This window comes from Pyrgilauda ruficollis, unplaced genomic scaffold (assembly GCF_017590135.1).
Source record: "Pyrgilauda ruficollis isolate IOZ18807 unplaced genomic scaffold, ASM1759013v1 scaffold6, whole genome shotgun sequence".
Lineage (NCBI taxonomy): Eukaryota > Metazoa > Chordata > Aves > Passeriformes > Passeridae > Pyrgilauda > Pyrgilauda ruficollis.
Genome location: NW_024527710.1, coordinates 18,348,953 through 18,373,109, shown reverse-complemented (window position 1 = coordinate 18,373,109; position 24,157 = coordinate 18,348,953). Strand labels below are relative to the sequence as shown.

Sequence of the window (24,157 nt, the reverse complement as noted above, 5' to 3'; positions counted from 1 at the left end):
ATTAATCCATATATATATATATATATATATATATATATATATATATATAAAGATTTTATTTATTTTCTATGATATATTTATTTTATATAAAGCAACATTAAGCCCAAGTTAACAGTTTAATATTCACTGAGAGGTAAAATCCTCATCAAATTTCTATTTCCACAAGGAACAATAGAACTGTTTCAAACCCGATTTTACCTCTTGGGAGTAAAGTGAAATAAAAAGATGATTAATTCTAGAAAATAAACTGCATATTGTGGTTTTTGTTTTCTACCTGCTCATTGTCTTTAATGTGGGAGCCCTCAGGAATTGCATCCAGGCCCTTCTCCTCTCCCGTGCGCCTCGAGGCTTCGTTGAGGAATTCTATGACTTTATCCTCTGGTAAAAAGTCAGGATTCCAGAGCAGCTGGTCATCATTTTCATACACTGGATAAACCCCAGGGAGAGCACAAGAAAATTAAACCATGATAATAAAATGAAATAATTAGAAAGGTAATTATTGTCTCTGATCAGCCTTGGGAGATCGTGGGAGCAGCATTAATCTGGAAATCAGGGATGCAGGGATCCAAATGACTGGGGTTTTGGACTTTGCCTTCAAATCCCTGGCATGATCTGGGTTCTGGATTATAGAACTCATCCTGCAACTCCAGAATTTTAATCTCCACCTTTTCCAGAGCTTTCACAGGAGTTGGAGAGCAGGGAAGCCACAGTACACTGAATTTAACAGAGAAATGTGGGTTAAGTGAGATATCCCCTCATTATTTTGGAAGAGTTTTATTTTGGAAGAGCCAAGCTTTGGATTGTATCAAAATAAAGTGGAATTCTGGGTATTAAAGTAGGAAAATTTCCAGATCTTGTCTGTGGGCTCCAACAACCTGAGGAAGAGCAGCAAGGAAGGAATTTGAGCACTGATTCCAAGAGGAATGCTTGGGAAAGCATGGCCAGCACAGGGAGGGAGGTGTGGGGGGAGTTCAGGGGGGTCAGAGATCAATCTCTGCTTGGAAAAAGTATTTTATCATGGAAACAAATACAAATAAAACCCCAAAAGGGGTAAAGAAATCATTAAATGTCCTGCAAAGAAAGCAGCTTCGTTTCACCCAGGACACACTTTGGGAACAGCTCCCAGGAGTTTCCTGGGTTTTTGTTCCAGAGGTTCCAACTCAGCTGATGTTTGGCTGCTCACTCGAGAAAAAAAAGAGCTCTAGGAACCCTCAGAGAATCCTGGAATGGTTTGGGTTGGAAGAGACCTTAAAAACCATCCAGTTCCATGGGTTCCCCTGGGAGGAGGGAGCTGCACTGTCCAGCCTGGCCTGGGAACCCCCAGGGATCCAGGGCAATCCACCACCTCCCTGGGGATTGAGATAACTGAGCAGGAACTTGGGCTCTAGGAGGGCTCCAGGCTTTGTGGTGGTTATTAAAAACTAAATTCTATGAAACTACAAAGAAATCCATTCTCATTGACCTGCAGTGTGAGCAAATCCTTAGGAATGGGCTGAATGAGCAGGAAAATTTCCTTTTTCTGCTCCCAGCTGGGTTTAAACTGGATCTGCCTTTCCTGACAGCATCCAGCCAAAACCTCTGCTTGGGATGAGGGAAAAAACTGCTGGGGAAAAAAAATCCACAAAAGCACAACTTCTTCTTCCTGATTGAAGAGGTACAAAATGTGAAAACCAAAGCTGCTGGTACATTTTGCCCTTTTTAATGTGATAATCCAGTTCCAGCAGTACAATTTCTCCATTAGCTGTTTCATTTCACACAAAAGAAATCCCTAAGTGAAGAGGTTGCAGCTTGTGTGGATCACTAAATCAGAATCCAAGGGTTCAAGAGGCACCAGGCCAAGAATAAAATCCTTCTTTTCCTCTTCCTCCAGCTCTGCTGAAGCACAGGATGAGCTCTAATTTGATGATGGTGGCTCTAATTGTCACTCATTTATTAAGATACATGACATCAATCCAGTCTTTTCTTTCTCCTAATCAGACATTAATCCCAAGCAGCAATAAATGGTCAAATCTCACCTTTTTCATTCTCTTTGTATTTGCAGGTGCCAGCTGGAATTTCAGCTTGGAACATAGAGCCCACCATGATTTCCTGATTGGAATAAAAAGAAGAAATGAGGTCACCCTGAGATTTTTTTGTTAGCAAACAAGAGCATGACCACATCTTTTTTTCCTCCCCTCTTGAAACTTTCATTGTTTAAAATCTAAAAATGCAATGAACAGGTTCAAAATTGAAGACAACTATACGAAAATGGATTTTTGACTGTTTGGGGAGGATTTAAAGACTTCTCATTACCAAACCTCTCCTATTTACAGGGAAAAACTGCAGAGGATTTAGGTGCTCCACAGAGCTCAGAGTTACCCAGTAACAGGTTAATTAATTATTCATGAAATGTGGGCTGAATATTTACCTTTTTCCAATCTTCTGAGGGAATATAATCTTCATCTTCTTCAGATTCCTCCTCTATTTCACTATCTGCAAGGAATTTTGCAGACATTTGAGCCCAGAGGAGCAGGGCTGGCAGAGCCCAGCAGCCCTGCTCCCTCCCTCCCTCCTTATCTCAGGGACACTTTTGGGGACAACACTCATGGCTCAGCAGTGACAAGATTAAGAAATGACCCACCCACATCTGGACTAAGATACACGTCAGGCTCTGAGAAATTGAGACATAAATAAAAACATCCTTAAATTTTGTTATTAAAATCAAAATCCTTTTCCCTCAGCTTTGAAGGATCCCCATCCAAGTTTATTCTAAATTTGTGGGAATGTTTTTGTGGGTTTCAACCCTTTTTCCATCAGCTCCTGGTTTAGTTGCTGCTGTTTTTTTCCAGGGAATTTCAGGTAGATCTCAGCAGAAGGTGGGAGAAATCTGGGAGTGTTTCCTCCTGGGATTTAGGAGCCTGGGATGCCCAGCAGCACTCCCAGGAGATTATTTGGGATAAGGACTGGCAGGAATGTTAAGCTCTTTATGGTATAGGCCAGCTGCCTTTCCCAAGGTGCTGGTTACAGCAGCATTAAAGTTATTTATACATTAAATGACATTTTATACAAAGCTGAAAGCTGTAGAAACCCCCAAACCTAATGCAATACACTTGAATTAAGTTAATTCTGTGCTAAAAAATAGGAATTTATTGAAGGCATTTGCAATCCTCTGCACAGCTACGCACTTGGCAATTGTTCATTTAAATCTAAAGGTCCTTGTCAATTTTGGATTTAAATAAACCACAAATTAATAATTGCATTTCTACGATAACAATCAATTGTAAGATATGGTGAGGAACCTTTTATTTGTTCACAGAACAGAAGGAATTCAAATAGCAGCAGCCACTTTTATTGAAGAAAGATAAAATATCTGCTGTCCCAAGCAGCCCAAAAGGGTCAGATCCCATCAGGGGAGATTCCAGGGAAATCAGAGTTCAGGGGATGCAAAATTAATTTGTAAACAAAATAAGAGTGAAAATGATCAATTCAGTTCTGGCAACAGAATCAAAAGTGGAATTCTTGAAGCAAATTTTCTTCTTTGTGAGCCCCACCTTCCACTATTTCAGGGTTAACAGTTCTTGGCCTTTCCCAGATTTCACTGCTTTTCTATTTCTGAGGAAATCTGTGTTCTATTTGTAGGAAATTTCAGTTGATTCTTCCCTTCAGGTGGACTCTGAGCTCCTCTGGATGAGGACAGAGCCCAGGATTTAGCAAATAACCAGAGCACACCAATTAATTTTAACCTGTAAAATGTCAGATTTCAATTCCAATTATTGAATTTCCCCCCAAATCTCCTCCTTTCTTGTAAAATCAGAGATGATCTCCTGTCCTGCCACAGAGCCAGCAGAGCAGCTTCAGCCCTCAGCTAAAACCAGGACTTCCCTTCTTTGTTTTGAGCACGATTCTTATCAACAGCAGTGCCATGAAGAGGAAAACTCAGTATTTTTAGGGCTCAAAATGCATTTCTGGCACAGAATACTGGGATTTTGGGGCTGCACTTACTGGTATCAAAATATTTACAGCGCCGAGGGCGAATGATCTCCTGGGGGTCTTGAGAAGCAACAGATGGGGCTGGGTCATCGTTGGAGGACTGGGTCTCATCTTCCTGCCCTGAGGAGTCCTTGATGGTCTCCTCCTGCCACAAAAGAAAATAAAAATCAATTAGGGAAAAAAATCAGCAGCACCTCAGTTATCCCTGGCAGTGAAAAATCTGGTTTTGGCAATATTTTATCAATAGGTTAACCCCAAATCTCTTTATCTGTGGTTTGTCCTGGCTGGAGCCAGCAAAAATGTAAATTTTTAATGTGTGAACACATTTTGAGGTTGTTTTTTTAAGTAGATAAAATGTAAATATTTTTTTTTTTAATTCTCATCATTTTTATTGAATTTAATTTCAATGAAATTTTACTTTGGTCTTTAAAATCCTTTCTTAGGCATTTTCAATAAAAAGGGGAAGGAATTAGATGGAAATGGCACCTTCCATAAAAATCCATGTGAATTGAGTGGTTCAACCCCACAGGAACAGCTGGGCTGGCTCAGAACATTGAGTCAAGACCAAAAATAGGAATAAATTCCTGTATTAGAATAAATTCCTTTATTAGTAACATTTTAATGTGTGAACACACTCTGAGGGTGTTTTTAAGCAGATCAATAGAACAGCCAGACTGTAACAAATCAGAAATATGGACCCAAATGAAATCTGAATCTTTGCTTTTTTAATCCTCATGGTTTTTATTGAATTTCATTTCAATGAAATTTACTTTGGTCTCTAAAGCCCCTTCTTAGGAAATTTCAATAAAAAGGGGAGGGATTTAGATGAAAATGGCACCTGCCATAAAAATCCATGTGAACTGAGTGGTTCAACCCCACAGGAAGAACAGGGTTGGCTCAGAACATTGAGCCAAAAATCCGAATAAATTCCTTCATTTGTGCACAAACCAACACAACCACGGGAATTATTACAAGCAGAGAAAATGAAAATGATAAATATTTTTTTAAATGGATTTTTGGTGCTCCCAAGCCCGCTGTCTGTGCACTTGGTGCTTTGTGCTGGACACACAGGGGCTGTTTGGCACCTCCCGCAGCCAGCAGAGCAGTGTCACATGTGCAGCTCTGAGCAGATTAAAAATAGCAACCAGCTGAGTGCAGGGAGCAAAACGGGCTGAGCAGAGCTGGAGCAGCAGAGCTCAGTGATCCCACAGCGATCCCACAGTGATCCCACAGCGATCCCACCCCCACGGCCTGCAGCACCCCGAGCTCAGAGCCCCGCACAGCCCAGGGCCCGAAAACACGGCTGGGATGGACTGGGATGGACTGGGATGGACTGGGGTGGGCTGGGGTGGACTGGGATGGGCTGGGGCTGCTCCCAGGGCTGAGCTGAACTGGGATGGACTGGGCTGAACTGGGATGGGCTGGGGCTGCTCCCAGGGCTGGGCTGGGCTGGGATGGACTGGGCTGAACTGGGATGGACTGGGGCTGCTCCCAGGGCTGGGCTGGGCTGGGATGGACTGGGATGGCCTGGGGCTGCTCCCAGGGCTGGGCTGAACTGGGATGGGCTGGGATGGACTGGGGCTGCTCCCAGGGCTGGGCTGAACTGGGATGGGCTGGGATGGACTGGGGCTGCTCCCAGGGCTGGGCTGAACTGGGATGGGCTGGGATGGACTGGGGCTGCTCCCAGGGCTGGGCTGGGCTGAACTGGTGTGAACTGGGGGGCTGCCTGCTCCCAGTGCAGGGCTGGGATGGGCTGAGCTGAACTGGTGTGAACTGAGATGGACTGGGGCTGCTCCCAGGGCTGGGCTGGGCTGGGATGAACTGGGATGGACTGGGATGGGATTGGGGGTGTCCTTGCCCAGTGCAGGACTGGGATGGACTGAGGGGGGCCTGATCCCAGTGCTGGGCTGGGCTGAACTGGGATAGACTGGGATGTGCCTGCTCCATTGTAGGGCTGAGATGGGCTGAACTGGTGTGAGCTGGGATGGACTGGGGGGGTCCTTGCTCCCAGTGCAGGGCTGAACTGGTGTGAACTGGGCCAGTGCTAAGAGCCCTGAGGACAGGCAGGATGGCATTTGTGCCAGGAGGGGACTGAGCAGTGAGGGCACAGGAGGAAGGAGGACACTTCAGGAGCAGCACCAAGCTCAATAAATGAACATTTGGGCTTTTGATTCTGCACAGGATTTCTGAGGTTGGAAAAGCCCTCCAGGATCATCCAGCCCAAGCTGGGACCCATCCCCACCTTGTCACCAGCCCAGAGTGTCACATCCAGGGGTTCCTGGACACTCCAGGACATTCCAGCTCTTTCCAAAGCCTGACCACCCTTTCCATAAGGAAATTCTCCTGAAAGAATTTTCCCTGAAAGAATTCTCCCTGCAGCCTTCATGTTACATAAGTTTCTCCCCCTCCCCTGAACCTTTCCTGATCCAATCTCACTCTGGATCTTCCTTTTGAACTGTTCAACCCCCACAAAGAACAATCTCCAGCACCTGTCAAGGCAGCTTGTAAATCCCAGGAACTTCAGTTCCTGACTCAGATGTACCATTCCTCATCCTGGGTGCCATTCCAGGGATTCTCAAATAGGTAAGGGTAGCAAAAGCCCAGAATGGATCTCTTTTAAAGCCACATTAGGAAATGAAACCTCCTCTAATGCCTCAGCTTTTGTGTCACTGACAACTCCAAGGGGTATCTTAATGGAATTCAGGATGCAGCAGCTGTGCCCATGACAGGACTCTACATTCCAAGTAGAAAAATCTCTTTTTTAAAATCAGAAAAATATTTGAAGAGAACACAGAAAAGGAGTTTGAAGATGCTAAGCTCAAAACTAAACATTTGCCAAAGATACTTGAAACATTAGGTTCAGTTAATTCAAGTACAACCAGGCTGGAAAAACACAATTTAAAAGGCTCAAGCTGGAAAACTTGCAGGATTTCCAAGACTCAGAGCCACATTTAATCCAGCTCCACACTTGTGCAGTTTCAATAATCAGCTTTTCTACTCCAAGTAAGTGTTCAGCTGTATCTCTAAAGGTGTCTGCAGGCATTTAAAACCTCGGTGCTGAGGTTCTGAAGGACAATTCCCATCCCTCACATGATGCTGCATCCAGGGATTTTCAACTGCCTCTGTCTGGGATGAGAGAGAGGGAATTAAGAGCAATTATGAGAAATACAGACGGGCAATTAAGAATAAACCTTGTTAGTAAAGCAAGGTTTATGAAATCAACTCTATTACAAATTAGCTCTGCCACGACCTGAGACACTGAGTAGCGCAGGTATGAAAATAATGAATTTACATATGCAAATGAGCACACATTTACCTTGTTTTCCCCACTGCAGCCGCTGTTGTCATCGTTATCGACATCATCATCATCTTCTCCCTCCTCCTCCTCCTCTTCTTCCTCCTCCTCCTCCTCCTCCTGCAGGGGCACAGTGCCATCGTAGCCGTAGCGGCTCAGCAGCTCCTGGATGGGCATGTCACTTTCCTGGGCAAATCCCAACAAAAACTGGGAATTAACAGCAATATTCCACAGGAATTCCTTCACAGCACCATGGTTCTCACCAAAGCACAGGGATCAGGGCACCCACACCAAGAATGGCCATTGATAAAATAGGAAGTTTGGGCTCTTAAGAAAAATGTGGGCTTTCTGTGTGGGATAATTTCTTTCCCAATCCTTAATTTATTTCCAGCAGACCTCGCACCCCAACAGGATCTCCTGGATAAGCATGTCACTTTCCTGGGCGAAATTCAAACAAAAACTGGGAATTAACAGGGATATTTCACAGGAATTGCTCTGCAGCATTAAGAGTCTCACCAAACCACAGGAATCAGTGGCACCCACATCAAGAACAGTCATTCCAAAAGGGATGGACTGGCAAAATTGGAAGTCTGGGATCCTGAGAAAAATGTGGGATTTTTGTAGATATTGCTGGGATATTTCCACAAGGATTAACTGGGATATTTCCTTGATGCTCTGCAGCATCATGGCTCTCACCAAAGCACAGGGATCAGGGCACCCACACCAAGAATGGCCATTCCAAAAGGGATGGATTGGCAAAATTGGAAGTTTGGGCTCTTAAGGAAAATGTGGGGTTTCTGTGTGGGATAATTTATTTCCCAATCCTTGATTTATTTCCAGCAGAAATCCTGGATCTCCTGGATGGGCACGTCACTCTCCTGGGCAAATCCCAAAAAACCCTGGGATTTAATAGGAATAATTCCACAGGAATTCATCCACAGCACCATGGCTCTCACCAAAGCACAGGGATCAGGGCACCCACACCAAGAATGGTCACTGTGGAGTGGCAAAATTGGAAGTTTGGGCTCTTAAGGAAAATGTGGGGGATTTTTCTCTGCAGGATAATTTATTTCCCAATCCTTGACTTATTTCCAGCAGAAGTCCCACCACAACAGGATCTCCTGGATGGGCAAGTTGCTTTCCTGGGCAAAAACCTGGGAATTAACAGGGCTGTTTCCACAGGAATTGCTCTGCAGCATCGAGGTTCTCACCAAACCACAGGGATCAGTGGCACCCACACCAAGAATGGCCATCCCAGAAGGGATGGATTGGTAAAACTGGAAGTTTGGACTCCTAAGGAAAACATGGGTTTTTTTTTCTGCTGGATAATTTATTTCCCAGTCCTTGATTTATTTGCAGCAGCCCTCCCACCCCAACAGGAACGCCAAGGGGCCATTCAGCTCTTTAAAAGGGTTTGGTTTTATCAAAACCTTCAGCACCCAGAGCAAATATTGGAATATTTATTGGTATTCCCTGCACTGCCCAAAACCAGCTGGAAATTGTGGTTTTCAGTACAAATTGGTGGGAAGAAGGGTGAAATGTGTGTCAGCAGCAGCTCCTGAGTGACTCCCACAATTCAGCTCAATCACAGCACCTGGCTGGAACATGGAATTCCATCTTTTAGGGGAAGCTGTGCTCCAGGGACAATTCCAATTTCATGTTGTCTGTGTCAGTAAAATATTAATTCCCCATCAAGTGGCACGATAGGGACAGAGTTCCACAATTCTGGAAGATAAAACTCCACCCAAAATGCTCCCCTCAGTGTCCCTGACCTCTCATTTCTCTGAGGGTTTGGATGGGGTGAAGGATCCCTGATACCAGGGAAGGACAGCAGGAATTTTTATTTCTCATTTATTTGAAGCTGCTTGGTTCCAAACCCATTCCCAGCAGGAAACAAATGTGCTAAAACCTTAAAAAAATTTATTAAAAAATCATGAATAAGCTGGTCCACTCTGAGGAGACATTTCAATTTGCACTGTCAGTTCTCAAATTAATTCAAGTACAACAAAGGCTCCCAAACTCTCACCTTTATTAATAAAAATTACTAATACATACTATTAATAAATACTTTTAATTAAGTTTTATTAATAAATACTATTAATAACATTGCTGGCTCTGCTAATTAATTCCTTTATTACTTTTAATCCTCAGTGTCCAGCCTCTCTGCCTAAGTGAGATTTTTCAGAGCAGAAATTCTCAGGATCATTTAAAAATTCTCTCTCAAAGCATCAAATCCTTTGTTTACTATTTGGAGTTGTGTGCTTGCTCTAAATAGTTTTTTCTTAGCATCTAATGCACATGCTGGCTGATAATCAGATATTTTTAGTTATTGGCTGACCTTAGACTTCCTATCCTAAGGGCCTGCACTGATCTAATTTCTGGAAACATCCCAATAATCCCAATGACAAAAGTGGAGTTGGTTGTGCTCTGTAAAAACAAGAGTGACAGGGGTTATCAGCACTTCTTATCTGTGATTTATTTTATTTTATTTCAAAGAACTAAGCCATTCCACCTCTTATTCCCCTACTCTCTGGTTAAGCTTTACACCCAGTCATACAAAAACCACGGAATTAAATGTTGAGTCCTTGTCCCCATCGTGCCACTTGATGGGGAATTAATATTTTACTGACACAGACAACATCAAAGGCCTGTGCTCTTAATTAAACCTGGCAGCAGAGCCAGCAGAAAAATCATTTTTGAATCATGCAAATGTTCTCCAGGACATTTTGGAAAGGAATATCCTGTCTTTAAGCACTCCTGTCCCACAGAGCTGAGAATTAAACATGAAAAATTGGAATTTGTAGATATTTGGGAATTATGGAACAGGGATATCACTGATCCTGTGCTACCCAGCAAAGGGGGTTTGTATTTATAATATTTTTCTCAGGTTAAGCCTCTTAACTTCAAATAGTCCACTGCAATTCCAGGAGCTCCAGGGCCCAGCAGCTCTCCAAGAGAAAAGAAAAATTGGGATTTCTTCATCACTTCAGGGTATTGCAAAAATGGAAAAGGTGAAAATATGAATATATTTGTTTATTATTTACCTACAGCTAGAGGTAACCACTGGCTATGAGGGGATAAACTGAAGGGTTGTAATGTGGTGAGAGAGTTACATGAAATATGAAGGGAAAAAAGCCAATTTTCAATTTAAACCCCACATGAGAGACACGTGGAGCTCCATTCCTCATTTAATCTACATAAAGCACATTTAGATTCACCAACTATTTATTTATTTTTATGTTTTCCATTTAGCATCAAGCTGGAAATTAGCAGATTAAAAAAATGATAATTTCCACTGGAAATATAGATTAAATGGAGGAAATTAATTTCAAGTCCTATTGGCAGAATCACTTAAGCTAAAGAGGATTTGTACATCAAATATTCATCTGTGAATCATTAATGATCTGTTCTGGAGGCCAACAAGGCCACAGACAGGATCTAAATTACTCTGCATTTATAATGAACCCACTTGGTAATTTAAGAATATTATTCCTGCCTGAGAAATAATTGAAGACAATACAGAAGTGACAGCAGAACCAGAAAGAAATCAGCATTTACACTGGAAATATTGATTAAATGCACTAAATGAATTTAAAGTGCTATTGGCATAATCATTCATGCTTAAATAGGGTTTGGACATCATTTCCTCTGCATCTCCCTTTAAATGAGGATGTTCCTGAGTGCTCCACTAGTAGACAGTATCTGTATCAAAATGCACAAGAAATGTGAATTATGAGGGGTTTTGTTTTAAAATAAAAATCTACAAGCACTACTCAGGTGCAGCTGGAATACACAAGTTTAGTCAGATGATATTTTAGTTTATATTAGTTCCAAAATTCACATCCTAGAGATGCAAAAAGCAACTAACCGAGCATGTTATGTTGATTCTTGGTAAGTTTATTCAGCCTTTCTCCCCCACTTTATTATGTATTTATTAATGGGTGTATGGTGGTTTTTTTTAATCCCTGCATGTCTGGTGGTTTGGGACCCCTGCAGGCCACCTACCCTGTTAAGATCCTCTATTTCAGATCTGAAGTTTGTCTCTCCTTCCATCATCTCCTCCTCTTCTAGTGTGCGCTCATCGTCGAAGTCGTGCACCAGCATGTCAGCGGATGGGTCGAACTCATGGTCGTCAGAGGCTGCTGAACCTCCTGGGGAAACAGCCACAGCACCCCTGCTCCAGCACCTCACACTGCTGGGCCTTTTGGTTTCTCTAGGGAGGCTCGAAGCACAGCTGGGAGCAAAAATTCCCATTATTGTCCCTGGCTCCTCTGGCTCTGCCTGGCTGTCCAGGGAAATCGCGCTTGTGGGAGATGCTGGCAGGAAGCACAGGAACATTCTGCACAGCACGCCTGGAAAATTCTATCTGGGAGCATTTCACCCTCAAATAATCACAAACCTGCCTCCATCGAGCTCTACAGAGTCAGAACCTCACAACTAAAAACTCAAAAACTAACTCACAAATAAAAACTTATCCAATAAAAACACACAAACAAAAACTCACAAATAAAAACCCAGCAAATCAAAACTCCTTTATTTGTGGGCACCTTCCTCATTCACAGCTGCAATACAAAAAATGCCTTTTCCAAAGTTCCCATTGACCAAGTTTCCCAGTTCTGCAGATTTTATTCTGAGTTATTTTCCCCCACCCCTTTTTTTGCCCAGTTCTTTGGTGCCATTTGGTGACAATGACAAAGCAATGGATGGAGGAATGCTTTGGCAGATGTCACCCAGCCATTTCTGATTTTTAATCCCAGCCCTGCTCACATTTTCTCTTTTCTCCTGATTTTTAATCCCAGCCCTGCTCACATTTTCTCTTTTCTCCTGATTTTTAATCCCAGCCCTGCTCATATTTCCCTCCTTTTATTCCCTGGACAATTTAAATTCCATTTTCCAAACCCTGCCCCACACTAAGGGTGTGACAGGGAGGAGTGACTCTAAGGTTTAATTATGGAGCACTTAATTATTTCTCTGAAAGAAATAAAACCTCAAGAGGCAACAACAATCCAGCTGAAGGAAGTCCTGGAAAGTTTTTCCACTCATAGGATGCCAAAACTCTTGGAAATTATTAAAAATATTTACCTGGGCTTGAAGACTCAACAGAAGGCTAAAAAGAAAAAAACAAGAAAGGAAATTATTTTTGCTATGTTGAACCTGTAAAAATGAAATTATTCAGCTGATACAGAACAACTCACTGCAGAAAAATAGATTTAGAAATAATAATTAAATTTATTAATAAATATATAAATACTATAAACAATTAAATTTATAAATAAATGTATACATTTATAAATAAAAATATTTACCAAGGTAAATAATACTTTCACTTTAGCTGTGATTGAATTCCAGGTATAAATCCCCTTTTCCACAACACAGGGATATCCCAGATTCCACTGCCAGTGAGTCTCAGTTTAAGAGGAATTATTCAGGAATTATTTAAGAAGCTGAGCACATATTCCATGTTCTCCTTCAATTCAGGGACACACATTTTAAAGGAATCCCAAATCATAGCAAGAATTCCTTCCAGAACAAAGGAAAAATCTATTTAATCTGAATCTCCAACCCAGCTGCGAGGAAAAAACAAAAAACCCACCAGAAAATATTATTTTTGAGATAGAGAAAGAAAATTATTCCCTAATAATCCAGGTACCAGAGCCCCTCTTTGGCCCAAAATTTGGTAACCTGGTCTTTATAACCTCCACAAACAAATTCTCCCAAAAAATCCTGCTTTCCCTGTGCCAGTCTTGAACCTCCTGGGGGAAATTTGCATGTCAGCCATTCAAAGCTCATTTGTTTGGCTAATTCAAGCAAATGTTCCCACTCTTTTCAGGCACACAGTAATGAAATGTTTATTTCCAAGGCAGGAAAAGTGAATTTTCCCCGTGGTGCTCCTGTCACCTCCTGCAAACTCAGATATTGTTTGGCACCACGGATTTTGTTGTATTAATTAATGTATAACGCGGTCCTCAAGGAAAAACTTGGATTTTCTGAAGGATTTTCCTTCTCTTTGCCTCCTTCTCAACTCAGCCTACTGACACAGCAAAGCAAAAGCTAAAACTGAAAACATTCTGTCTGATTTGAAGATTTTTATATCAAAAGCTAAAACTGAAAACATTGTCTGATTTGAAGATTTTTATATCAAAAGCTAAAACTGAAAACATTCTGTCTGATTTGAAGTTCCTTTATATCAAGAGCTCCTCAAAGTGAGAAGAAAGAGACCATCATAGGGAATAATTTCCCTTACACGTCTGCCTCCCTTTTGTGGGAGTCTCCAGTGTATAAATGAACTCCAAAAGTGTGGAGAAAAAGGAAAATGCAGAATGTAAACACTGAATTCCTTGCCAGCATCCCATCCAGCCCTGCCCCTGGCAGTGGGGAGCCATTCCCTGGGTCCCCTTGTCCCCAGTCCCTCTCCAGCCCTCCTGGAGCTCCTCAGGATTCCCACAGAAATTCAAATTAATGGGGAAACACCACGAACGTTTTTGCAGGTTGTTGCACAACACCAGGGGAAGTTTTGCTAATCACTACACCCAAAAAAGTCTTTATTTGCAAAGATTATCTTAACAAATTCCAGAGTCCAGAACTCCTGATCTGGAGCTGAACATCAGGATCAGCAGCAAGGACTGCTCTGTATTTGGTGTTTTGTTTGTCTGATGAACCTGGATAATTAACAGAATGCAATACATGATCATTAATAAAAATTAACGAAGTCTTAATGTGTTTATTGCAGCAATGATTGGTTGGAAACTGCAGGAAATGAATTTGTAGAGAAATCTTAAAGTGTGATCCAACTATTTCTTAATTACAATACACTATAAACATTTCTTAACCTATCAACTTGCATCACACTATATTAAAAATACCTTAAAACCAATAATCTGAAAGTACCCCTTGTAAATCCCACTATAATCCATCTTTCATAATTCTATTTCTCCACATTATCTCATCTTTTTTACAAAACCACCCTTTAAAACTTGTTTCTAATTCCATTTCTCTCTCAACAATATCTATCCTGTTCCATTTCTAAATCAACATTTCTTATCTCAAGATTTACATACAAACACACACTGTGTTAACCTTCTGTCAGACTTGAACATTTCTCTACAAATCCATTTCCCACAGGAAACCAAGTGAATTCAATGTTCCCAGGCCAGGAGAAAAGCCATGGAGAGCTTCCCCTTTTCTTCCTGGAAAGGGCTGAGAGTCACTGGAGCAGCTGCCCAGGCAAGGGCTGAATCCACCCCTGGAGGTGTCCCCAGCCAGGTGCAGGTGGCACTTGGGGACACGGACTGATGGGAGGGACTCCCTGATCTTCAAAAGTCTTTTCCAACCTTAATTCCAGGATGAAAAATTATTCCAGCAATGACTCTGCCCTCCAAGGAACAGAGCTGGATTCAAAGGCCTGAGGTGAATTTATTCTGAGGGATAAAATATTTTCCTTATTAAACAATAAATTCTGCAAATATCATCTTAGAACTCCTCTTAAATTAAAATTATTAAGGCTTTAGCTCTGATGTAACTCCAGGTACAAAACCCCCTTTCCACAGCCCAGGGATACCCCAGATTCCACTGCCAGTGAATCCCAGTCCAAGAGAAATTATTCCTGTTTGAAGCACAAATTCCCTGTTCTCCTTCCATTCAGGGACACTCTTTTTAAAGCAATCCCAAACCACAATGAGAATTCTTTATGGAATGAAGGAAAAGCCACTATTAAAGCCATTAAAATGTGTTGTTATTGGGAGCCTCTAACACAAATTGACACTCATTTTGCCAAAAAATAAAGTCTTTCCAAACGTTCCCTGCTTCCCTGGATAATTTTTGCTGTAACAGAGGAGTTTTGAGGAGGTCTCAGCTGCAAAGCAGTTTCTGGATTTATCAATCAGTAGTGCCAGCCTTGATGTGGTGATAATCCATGGGGAATTCTGGCTGGTCCATGCCCAAGGGGCTGACCCACCTCAGCTCCAACCTGGGAAGGGAAGTTCTGGGGAAAGGCCTGGGTGCAGAAGGAAAACCAGGACATAAAGCAGGGATAAGGGGAGTTCGGGGAGCCATGGCTCCAAAACCCAGCCCCAAAAGCAGCCTCTGGCTCTCTGCCCCTTCTCCTGGGCTTTGGCACTGACATCTGCCCTGCCTGTGGACTCTCCTGTCTGCATTTCCTGGCTTTCCAGTCTGGCACGAGCTGCCAATCATTTCCTGCTTCTATTTCCAGCCCTGAGCAGTGTCACACTCCAGCTCATCTTTATTAATGCCCAGCTGCAGCCAAGGCAGCCCTGACCTCTGCCACCACTCCAGTGCCAGCTGTGCCAGCCCGGCCCTCGGGGTGTGCTGGCCCAGCAGCCCCATCCCCAAGGTGACTGGCACCACTTGTCCAGCCTCTCCCTGACTTTGTCCCACCAGTTTGAGGCTGGACATGTGGAAAGGAGAGCTGGAAAACCCTCCAGTGCCAGGTTGGCAGCACAGAGGGTGAAGGAGCAGCCTCTGGTTGAAGAGTTGTTCCAAGACAACGCCTGCAAGGCTTGCTGAGTCCCATTCTGTGCCTCCAAGGGATGGTGGCTCTGGCCAGGGGACAACAGATGGCTTTGGGGGCATTTAATGATGACAATTTCCTGGCACTGGCTAAGGGTAGATGGCAGATCCACATTGTGGTTGAAGAGTTGTTCCAAGGCAAGGAAGGCCCATTCTGCTTGGTCAGTCCCATTCTGTGCCTCCAAGGGATGGTGGCTCTGGCCAGGGGACAACAGATGGCTTTGGGGGCATTTAATGATGACAATTTCCTGGCACTGGCTAAGGGTAGATGGCAGATCCACATTTCTAAGAATGGCATGGCCATGGGACAGGAATTCCTGGGAAAAGGCCACTCCTGTTCTTCAGTGGAGCTTCATTTTCTGCTCTGCCATTCCCAGGGAAGCACAGAGCACTTTTTGCCTCAAGAGCACTTGTGGGAACAAAGAGCTGCCACCTATCAAAGGATAATGGGATCCAAGGCTGGGAGAGAAAAATACAAGAGAAAAATCGGGAACAGTGACAATCCACAGGCAATGCACACACTGCAATTGTTCTGAACTGCACCATCAGCAAAGGTAACAGTGAACGCCTGTTGGGAGCTCAAAGGATTGAAAATCACCCAGGGACTCCTAACTCATGGACACACAAGGAAAAACTCCAGCGAGCAAGGACTCCTGCTGCCTGGATACACCGAGGAGCACGCCTGCCAATGCTCCAGAGCAGCTTGAGGGGACCCCAGCTCGGAGGGGTGCAGGAAACAAACCTCAGGCAAAGAAAGAAAGGAGAAACACTGAGTCTCAAACCATCAGCACTGCTGCAATGCCACTGTTTGATTCCAGGGATCTCAGGAAAGATGGGACTTCCCAAGGTTAGGGACACTGGCAGCAACAACCAGCCAGAAGATCACATGCAATGTATTTCCAGATGTATCCAATAGGATATGGAATGGATGGACAGATCCCATCCAGTCCATTCCCCAGGCATGCATATGGAATGGATGGACAGATCCCATCCAGTCTATTCCCCAGGCATGGATATGGGATGGATGGACAGATCCCATCCAGTCTATTCCCCAGGCAGAGGACAAGGATCAAGAGCAGTTTTTTGATTTCACAGATCCTAACTGTGAACATCAAAGCATTGCAGCTTCTACCTCAGCAAAGCTGCCTTGGCCATTCCCTTCTGAGACTTGACCCCTGTATCCAGAGGACTTCTTCCCAGTCTTTTCCTTTGGAAGTTTTCAAGACCAGGCTGAAGACAGCCCTGAGCAAGCCTGGGAGACCTGAGAGCAGAGAAGGTCACACCACCAGAGGACAAGGATCAAGAGCAGTGTTTGAACTCACAGATCCTAACTGCGAACATCAAAGCATTGCAGCTTCTACCTCAGCAAAGCTGCCTTGGCCATTCCCTTCTGAGACTTGACCCCTGTATCCAGAGGACTTCTTCCCAGTCTTTTCCTTTGGAAGTTTTCAAGACCGGGCTGAAGACAGCCCTGAGCAAGCCTGGGAGACCTGAGAGCAGAGAAGGTCACACCAGAGACCTCCTGAGCTGCCTTCCACCTCAAATCATCCCATAATGCCGAGTTTTGAGATTCCTGAGAGAGCTGTGGGTGTTCAGCCTGGAGAGGAGACCTTAAATCCCACCCCGCCATGGCAGGGACACCTCCCAGTGTCCCAGGCTGCTCCAGCCTGGCCTTGGGCACTGCCAGGGATCCAGGGGCAGCCACAGCTGCTCTGGGCACCAGTGCCAGGGCCTGCCCACCCTCCCAGCCAGGAATTCCTTCCCAATATCCACCCAAATCTACCCATTTTCAGCCATTCCCTGTGTCCTGTCCCTCCACCCATGGTCCCTCCAGCTCTCCTGGAACCTCTTTAGGTCCTGGCAGGAGCTCTGAGGTGTCCAGTGGGGACAGGGCAGGACAGACAGGTGACAATGACATCAGAGTGCCAGCACAGCAGCTGATCCCCCTTGGATCCCTGCAGTTAAGGACTCAGGTCCATCCCAGCCTGGAATCCCTCCCAGGGGGAGCTCAGAGCTCTGCACATCCTACGGTTCCTGGGGTGCCGAGCACAGCAAGGGACAGGCAACTCCAGGGTGCTGACAATGGCTTCTGCCCAAGGTGCCACTCCAGAGCCACCAGGCAGGGATTTCCCCAGGGACTGGGCCCTCAGGGAAGTGCTGCTGCTCCAGGCTGAGCAAGCTGCTGGAGGGACAGGAGATGAAGCTCCCTGCAACTTCCCCAGGAGAGCTTCCCATTCCAAGAGAATTCTTCAGCACCACACCAAGGCAATCAGAACTCCACCTGCCCTACCTGAAGGACACAGTTCCACACTTTATCTCCTATTTATTTTCACCCCACCATCTTCCTTAACTTCTTGCAATAATCAAAAATATCATGCTAAGAAAACTGGGATTTTATGGAGTGATTGGATCCTGCTATAGAATTCCAGAAGCAACCAGCCCCAGTCATATGCCAGGCAGCACAAGGAAACATTCCTATGGACAATTTGTGACGTGAATGGATTAGGAGGGAAATATTAATGCAGCCTGGGGCTTCTGGCCAGGAAAAGGCTCAAAAAGAAACAACTTTACAACAATTCCAGTGTCTGCCTAAATCCCTCTGCTGCGTCAGGGAGGACTTGAAGTCCTGACTGGAAGCCCACAAACATCAATGTTTTATCACATGTGAAAAATATCCCCAAAACTCTTCTGCTATGACAAAAGAACTCAAGGGTCACCCTCTTTTTAAGATTAGAAATGCAGAGTGCCACTGTATCCCTGCAATTCCTTTGAGGGAATCCAAGCAGTGCCTGTAACCAACGACTTAAGGGTTTATTCCCTCGCCAAGGAAGGGAAAATTCAGAATTCCCAGCTCTCCTTTAGGTTCACTGGTACCTCAGTGCAGCATTCCACAAACACTGCTCAAAATGACACAAAAGCCCTCAATCATTACAGCTAAGATCAAACCAGGAAAAATATGATTGACTGCTGTCAATCCCTGATTTTAAAGGTGATTTAGATCAGTAGAAAACCCGGATTTAATCTATTCTGACCTTGTTCTGTATCCAGGAGCTCCTCAAAAACTCTGACTGTTCAAACAGCTCAATTAGCAAACACGTCAGTGACTGTGTGAACTTTACTGCTGCTTCCTACTACACCTTAGTTCAATAAAAACACTAAGAAAGGAAAAAGGTTACTAAGAACAGTTATCAGGTCACGTACTCCTCCAGCATTCTGTCCTGAAACTGCTTCAAAACAGAAATCAGAAAGTAATGTTCAAAATATGAAAACAGAATTCAGTGACATTCCCAAAGCTTAAAATTCTTCAGCTGAAAGAAGCAGAACATTGAGGAAAATAGAAATTTTTCCAGACAATAGGAATTTATAGATGACTTCTTAAAGCATACCACGCTAATAAACTGATTTTTTGGTTGAAAACAACTAAACTTTCAGAAATTTAAAAACATTAAAGTGCACTGAAAGAATTAGGTTGAGGCATTTAATTGTCCACTGACACCACAAGAGAGCTCCTGCTTCTTCCCGTACTTTCCCAACACCATAAAATGCCAGCCCAGATTTTAAACCCCTCAGAAATTCACTCTGCGGAAGCAAAACTTTAAGATCTTATTTCAGCAAGTCAGAAAATTGAGGAACCTCAGAGGTTCTGGGTGAGAGCCACAAGGAGCTGCTCAGCTGCCTGCTGGAGGTTTGGGAGAAACAGGAATTATGTTCCAGCACCAGTCACGGGGAAGGGAATCATGGAATCCTTTAGGCTGGAAAACATCTCCAAGACCATCCATTCCAACCACTCCCAGCACTGCCAAGGCCACCACTGCCCATGTCCCCAAGTGCCACATCCACAGGGGTTTTGAATCCCTCCAGGGATGGGGACTCCACCCCTGCCCTGGGCAGCTGTGCCAGGGCTGGTGAACCCTTCCATGAAGGATTTTTCCCAAATATCCAGTCCAAACCTGCCCTGGCCCAGCCTGGGGCCGTTCCCTCTGCTCCTGTCCCTGTTCCTGGAGCACAGCCCGACCCTCCTGTCCCCCTGAGCCTCCTGGGGATCTGCTGGTCCCCAGGCTGGTCCTGCTGCCCCGTTCCAGCTCCTGTGAGATCTCTCCCTGCTTGCCCTGCAGGAAGCTTTTAGGTTCTCAGCCAGAGATGGATCAACCCATGGAAGCTCAGGGACATGACACAAAAGCAGCAGGAGGAGCAGGATCTCCCCTTTCAGGATGTGTCAGACCCCCTCAACCCAGAACTAAACCAGCCTGCAGGTAATTCCAATTTATGCCAACCAAAAATCAGGGATATTTAGTCCCCAATGCTCCCACCTCACCTCTGACCACACATGCCCATCCCTCTTTCCCACACAGCAGCTCTGGTACTCCTCCTATTCACTGGAGGACAACAAAAAAAAACCCAAACCCTCATCTTTTTCCCTTGAGTTTTGCATGCTCAGTATCCTGGCAAGTGATATCCTGTAGCAACCTGACTGGTGCATCCCTTCATGGAACAGAAGGAACAGCAGGAATGGGGCACTTCTGGAAATTACAGCAGGTACTGAGCTGCCTATGTTCAACACACAAGTCTGACCCCAGCTCCTGCAGTTCTGGGATCAGAAGATCTCATTCTCTCACTTACATTTCACTCCAACACTATAAAGGCTGAATTAACAAAAACCATGCTCTTTCAGCTGCTAATCAAGCTTTTCAGCCCCAACCTTTTCTTCTCAGGAGGCATTAAAATCCTTATTTTGGAGAAAATCTGTGTGTATCAGCATTCCCTCCACCAAAAGCACCCTGTAAGCAGCTTAATGCAGGATACTGTAACAGTCACAAAGCTTCAGCTGATCTTAACGTAGTGATATTTTCTTTCCAATTTATGCCTGGAGCAAACTTCTGACATGCTGGAATATAAGGAATCACGTAAAAGTAAAAAGATCCCTAACACAGGTTATTAATCCCAAATTTAATATATATTCAAAATCTTTCTTTTTCCCTTTGTCTGCCCTGTATTCAAATCGCTTCTGCAAAAGTGAAGCAGCACTTTTGGTGAATTTTAGTTTCACTTTCTGGCCTCCAGCCCTGCTCTCTGAGGAGCCTTCCTGTGCAAGCCAACAGGCTCCAGAGTCACACTGGGCTGGGAGGGCTGTGCCTGTCTGATCCTCCACGCTCCAGGGTCGCTGCTGAGGGCCCCTCACAGCGTTTGCCACTGGCACAAAGGATGGCAAAGAGGGCAAGAAGCACCAGTCTGCACCTTCCCACCCACATTTTGGGGATCTGCAGCTCCTCCAGGCAGGTGGCTGACACCAGAGCTACGAGGAAATGCCATGCTAAGGAGAATTCCCACTCTGTTCCCTGTGTATTTCCTAAATTCATCAAATCCTGGGATGCTTTGGGCTGGAAGGAACCCTGAAGACCATCCAGTTCCAACTCTGCCATGGGCAAGGACACAAACTGAGCTGGAAACTGTATCTGGAACCTTAAATCACTCCAGTATCAATTTTTAAAAATTATTACTGTTTCTCCATGCAGATGCAACAGTTGCCCGGGGATGAACTCGAGGTGCTGCAGCCCCTGAGCTCCTCCAGGGCGGATCAAGCGCTGCCCCTGCCCCTTCACCCCAAACAGGGCGAGGAATTCACCTCCCAAAAAGCCAGGATTAAACCCCTGAGCGTGATACCGAGCCTCAGCCACGGGAAGAACATCCACAAGGAACAGCCAAAGCTGGCCGGCCCCAATCCTGGAGGGATGGATCTCCCTGCCCTGGCAGCACCAAGCCCAGCCCGGGGCTGGCACTGCCGTGACTCCACCAGGGGATGTGAGCCCAGCTCAGCCCCGCAGCACACAGAGCCCGCGGAACGTGCGACTGTCACAGGACACTGGGGTTAATTCACGAGAAAATGGGCAAAACCCCCAGCCAAACAGCCCCAATACCCACAGCAAAGGCTCCACTGTCTCTCCAGCTTTGTAGAAGTGGGTTTAAACCCACACTTTTTGGGATCAGACCTGTGATTCCCTCTGGAGATACAAAACCACCCAAGCAGGTTCTTAGAACTTCTAAGATTAGCTCAGGACGTGTTGTCCCAACAACAGGAAGACTGCCCCATTAAAGGTTTGGTTTGGAAGGAAAAGAGAAAGTAATTTAAGGGAAAAAAACCCTATATTCAGGAATTTCAAGGGGAGAAACTTCATCCATAAAATCTAATCTTGACGCTTCCAGCCTCCCCTGGAAGCAACACCTGTCCCACAAATTTTACTTTTCCAATGCATACTTTTCAAATTTTCATTTCCAACACATTTGTCGACACCGTTGGAGCAGCAAACAGCCTCGATATCTGGGGATAATTTGAGGAAAACTTCATGGAATATCCATTCATCAGTGCCCATTCCCCTCCTAAAAGGCAAAGAGCGGATCCTGTTGGGACGGGCACATCCAACCCCCACCAACCCAGCCCTGCGATAAAGAGGCTTTTTTCCCATTTCCCCATTATTTCCCTATCATTATCATATTACAGCCCACAACACAACTCCCATTATCCCCAAATAACCCCCCCCACTCCCCGCAAATCCCGGGAATTCCACCAGAAAGCTCTCCCGGGCTACCTTTTAAGCAATTCCCCTTTGTTTTAACGATTGCAAAAAAGATATTTAAAGGAAATGAAGCGATGTTTTAGCGTATGCGGTCCTATAAAAACCGGGAGGCGCCGCGCTCGGTCCCGCCCGCTCCCCTCAGGGGCCTTCAGCCCCCGGGACGGCCCCGCACGGCCCCTGAGGGGAGCGGGCGGGACCGCCGGTGCCCGCGGGCCTCCGGTCCCCGCAACAAACTTGCGGCCCCGCGCAACAAGTTCCCGGGCGGGCCCCCGCCGCTCTCACCTCAGCCATGATCGCTGGTGGTCCCGGGAAAGGGTCACATCGCCGGGAAGCGCCGCCGGGTCCCGGTGGGAGCGGCGGGAGCAGCGGGGACGGGACCGGGAGCGGCGGCGGGGCGGGAGGGGCGTGGCCACGTTACGCACGACGTCACCGCGCACCGCGGGAAGCGGGCAGGGCGCGTGCGGCGGCTGTCAGTCAGGGGAGGCCACGCCCTGCGCGCCTGTCAGTCAATGGGAGGACACGCCCTCTCGTATATCATATAGCGCTGGTTCTACCTGTCAGTCAGGGCGAAGGGCACGCCCCCTTCCTGTCACTGGAGGATTGGCCACGCCCTCGCCTGTCACTCAATGCATAGGCAAGGCCCTATCTGTCACTCAAAGTCTGGGGCCACCTCCTTACACGTCAATCAAAGCGCACACCGCTCCCCACCGCCTGCCACTCAGCGCACAGACCACGCCCTCTCGTCCGTCACGACGCCACAAGCCCCGCCTGTCACTCAAACCGCAAGGCCACGCCCCAACCCTGCCGAGGCGCGGCCGCCGCGGCCCCTCATGCCCATATATGTCATTCGGCACAAGCCACGCCCCTCACGTGTCACTCAATGAACAGGCCGCGCCCCCTCACCTGGCAATCACGCGCAGGCCACGCCCCCTCTGAGCTCATTCAATGCCCGGGCCCCGCCCCGGCCGGTGCTCGGTGCTGAGGCTCCGCTCGCCGCGGCCCCTCACGGTCCCCGAGTGCCCCCGGCCCCGCATCACCGCCCCGCTCCGCGCTGCCGCTCCCCACCTCCGGCCCGGCCGCGGCCGCCGTACTCACGCGGGGAGCCGCAGAGGCGCGGGGGGTGTCTCATCGGCCGTGAGGCGAACGGGGGGTCCTCGGGGAACGGGGGCTCTTGCTGGGCGTGAGGCTCTTGAGTGATACAATAACAGCTCTACGTTACACACAACACCCGCAACACCACCCCGAATAAAGAGAACAAAGACCGGAACCGGCGGTCATTCACCGTGTCCTCCCTGCACCCCGCTGCCTCACCTGCCCGCCTCAGCGCTGTCCCCGGGCCGGCGCGGGGCAGCGCCCGGCGCGCCCGTCGGGCATGGCGGCTGTGTCACAGCGAGGACACCGCGGCCTCGGCCGTGCCGCTGCAGAGCCGCGCGGCTCACGCGCGCCCGGCGCCTCCGCCGAGGAGCCGCATCCCCAACCCTCACACGGTCCCCGCGGGCGGTGCCGAAAGAACCGGCGGGCGCGACTTTGCTGACTCAGGGGTGAGTCCCCCGCGAGCGAGGCGCTGCAGCCCCGCGGGAAGGCCGAGCCGCCGGCGGGGCGGTGTCGCGGCGGGCGCGGGCAGCGCTGGTTCGGTGACACGGGGCGGGGGCGGGACCCGAACCGGCGCCGGGGACGGCCCGGGGCTGCGGCCGCGAGCACAGCGCGGCCCGCGCGCCGCGCAGCGACCAATCGGCGGCGCCCTTGCTGGCGGCCAATGCCCGCACCGCGTCTTGGGCGGCGTTGCCACGGTAAC

General features: G+C 46.6%; 1 protein-coding gene across 9 annotated transcripts in view; it reads right to left on the bottom strand.

Annotated features, from left to right (window-relative positions):
• MIER1 (MIER1 transcriptional regulator) overlaps window positions 1-23,991 on the bottom strand; it is a 36,694-nt gene extending 12,703 nt beyond the window's left edge. For 2 of the 9 annotated variants that reach the window (XM_041483018.1, XM_041483019.1), the window contains exons 1-8: window positions 23,266-23,397; window positions 12,347-12,371; window positions 11,270-11,415; window positions 7,286-7,450; window positions 3,982-4,114; window positions 2,408-2,472; window positions 2,016-2,088; window positions 275-426 (exon numbers count right to left, since the gene is read on the bottom strand). In XM_041483018.1, the coding sequence (XP_041338952.1) occupies window positions 275-426; window positions 2,016-2,088; window positions 2,408-2,472; window positions 3,982-4,114; window positions 7,286-7,450; window positions 11,270-11,415; window positions 12,347-12,371; window positions 23,266-23,304 (798 nt within the window). In that variant the 5' untranslated portion in view covers window positions 23,305-23,397. Of the gene's footprint in view, window positions 1-274; window positions 427-2,015; window positions 2,089-2,407; window positions 2,473-3,981; window positions 4,115-7,285; window positions 7,451-11,269; window positions 11,499-12,346; window positions 12,372-22,043; window positions 22,166-22,644; window positions 23,177-23,265; window positions 23,398-23,457; window positions 23,551-23,673 lie in introns of those variants that run through there. The other 7 variants (XM_041483021.1, XM_041483023.1, XM_041483024.1 and 4 more) reach the window with 7 other exon arrangements.
• Between the last annotated feature and the right edge of the window lie 166 nt (window positions 23,992-24,157).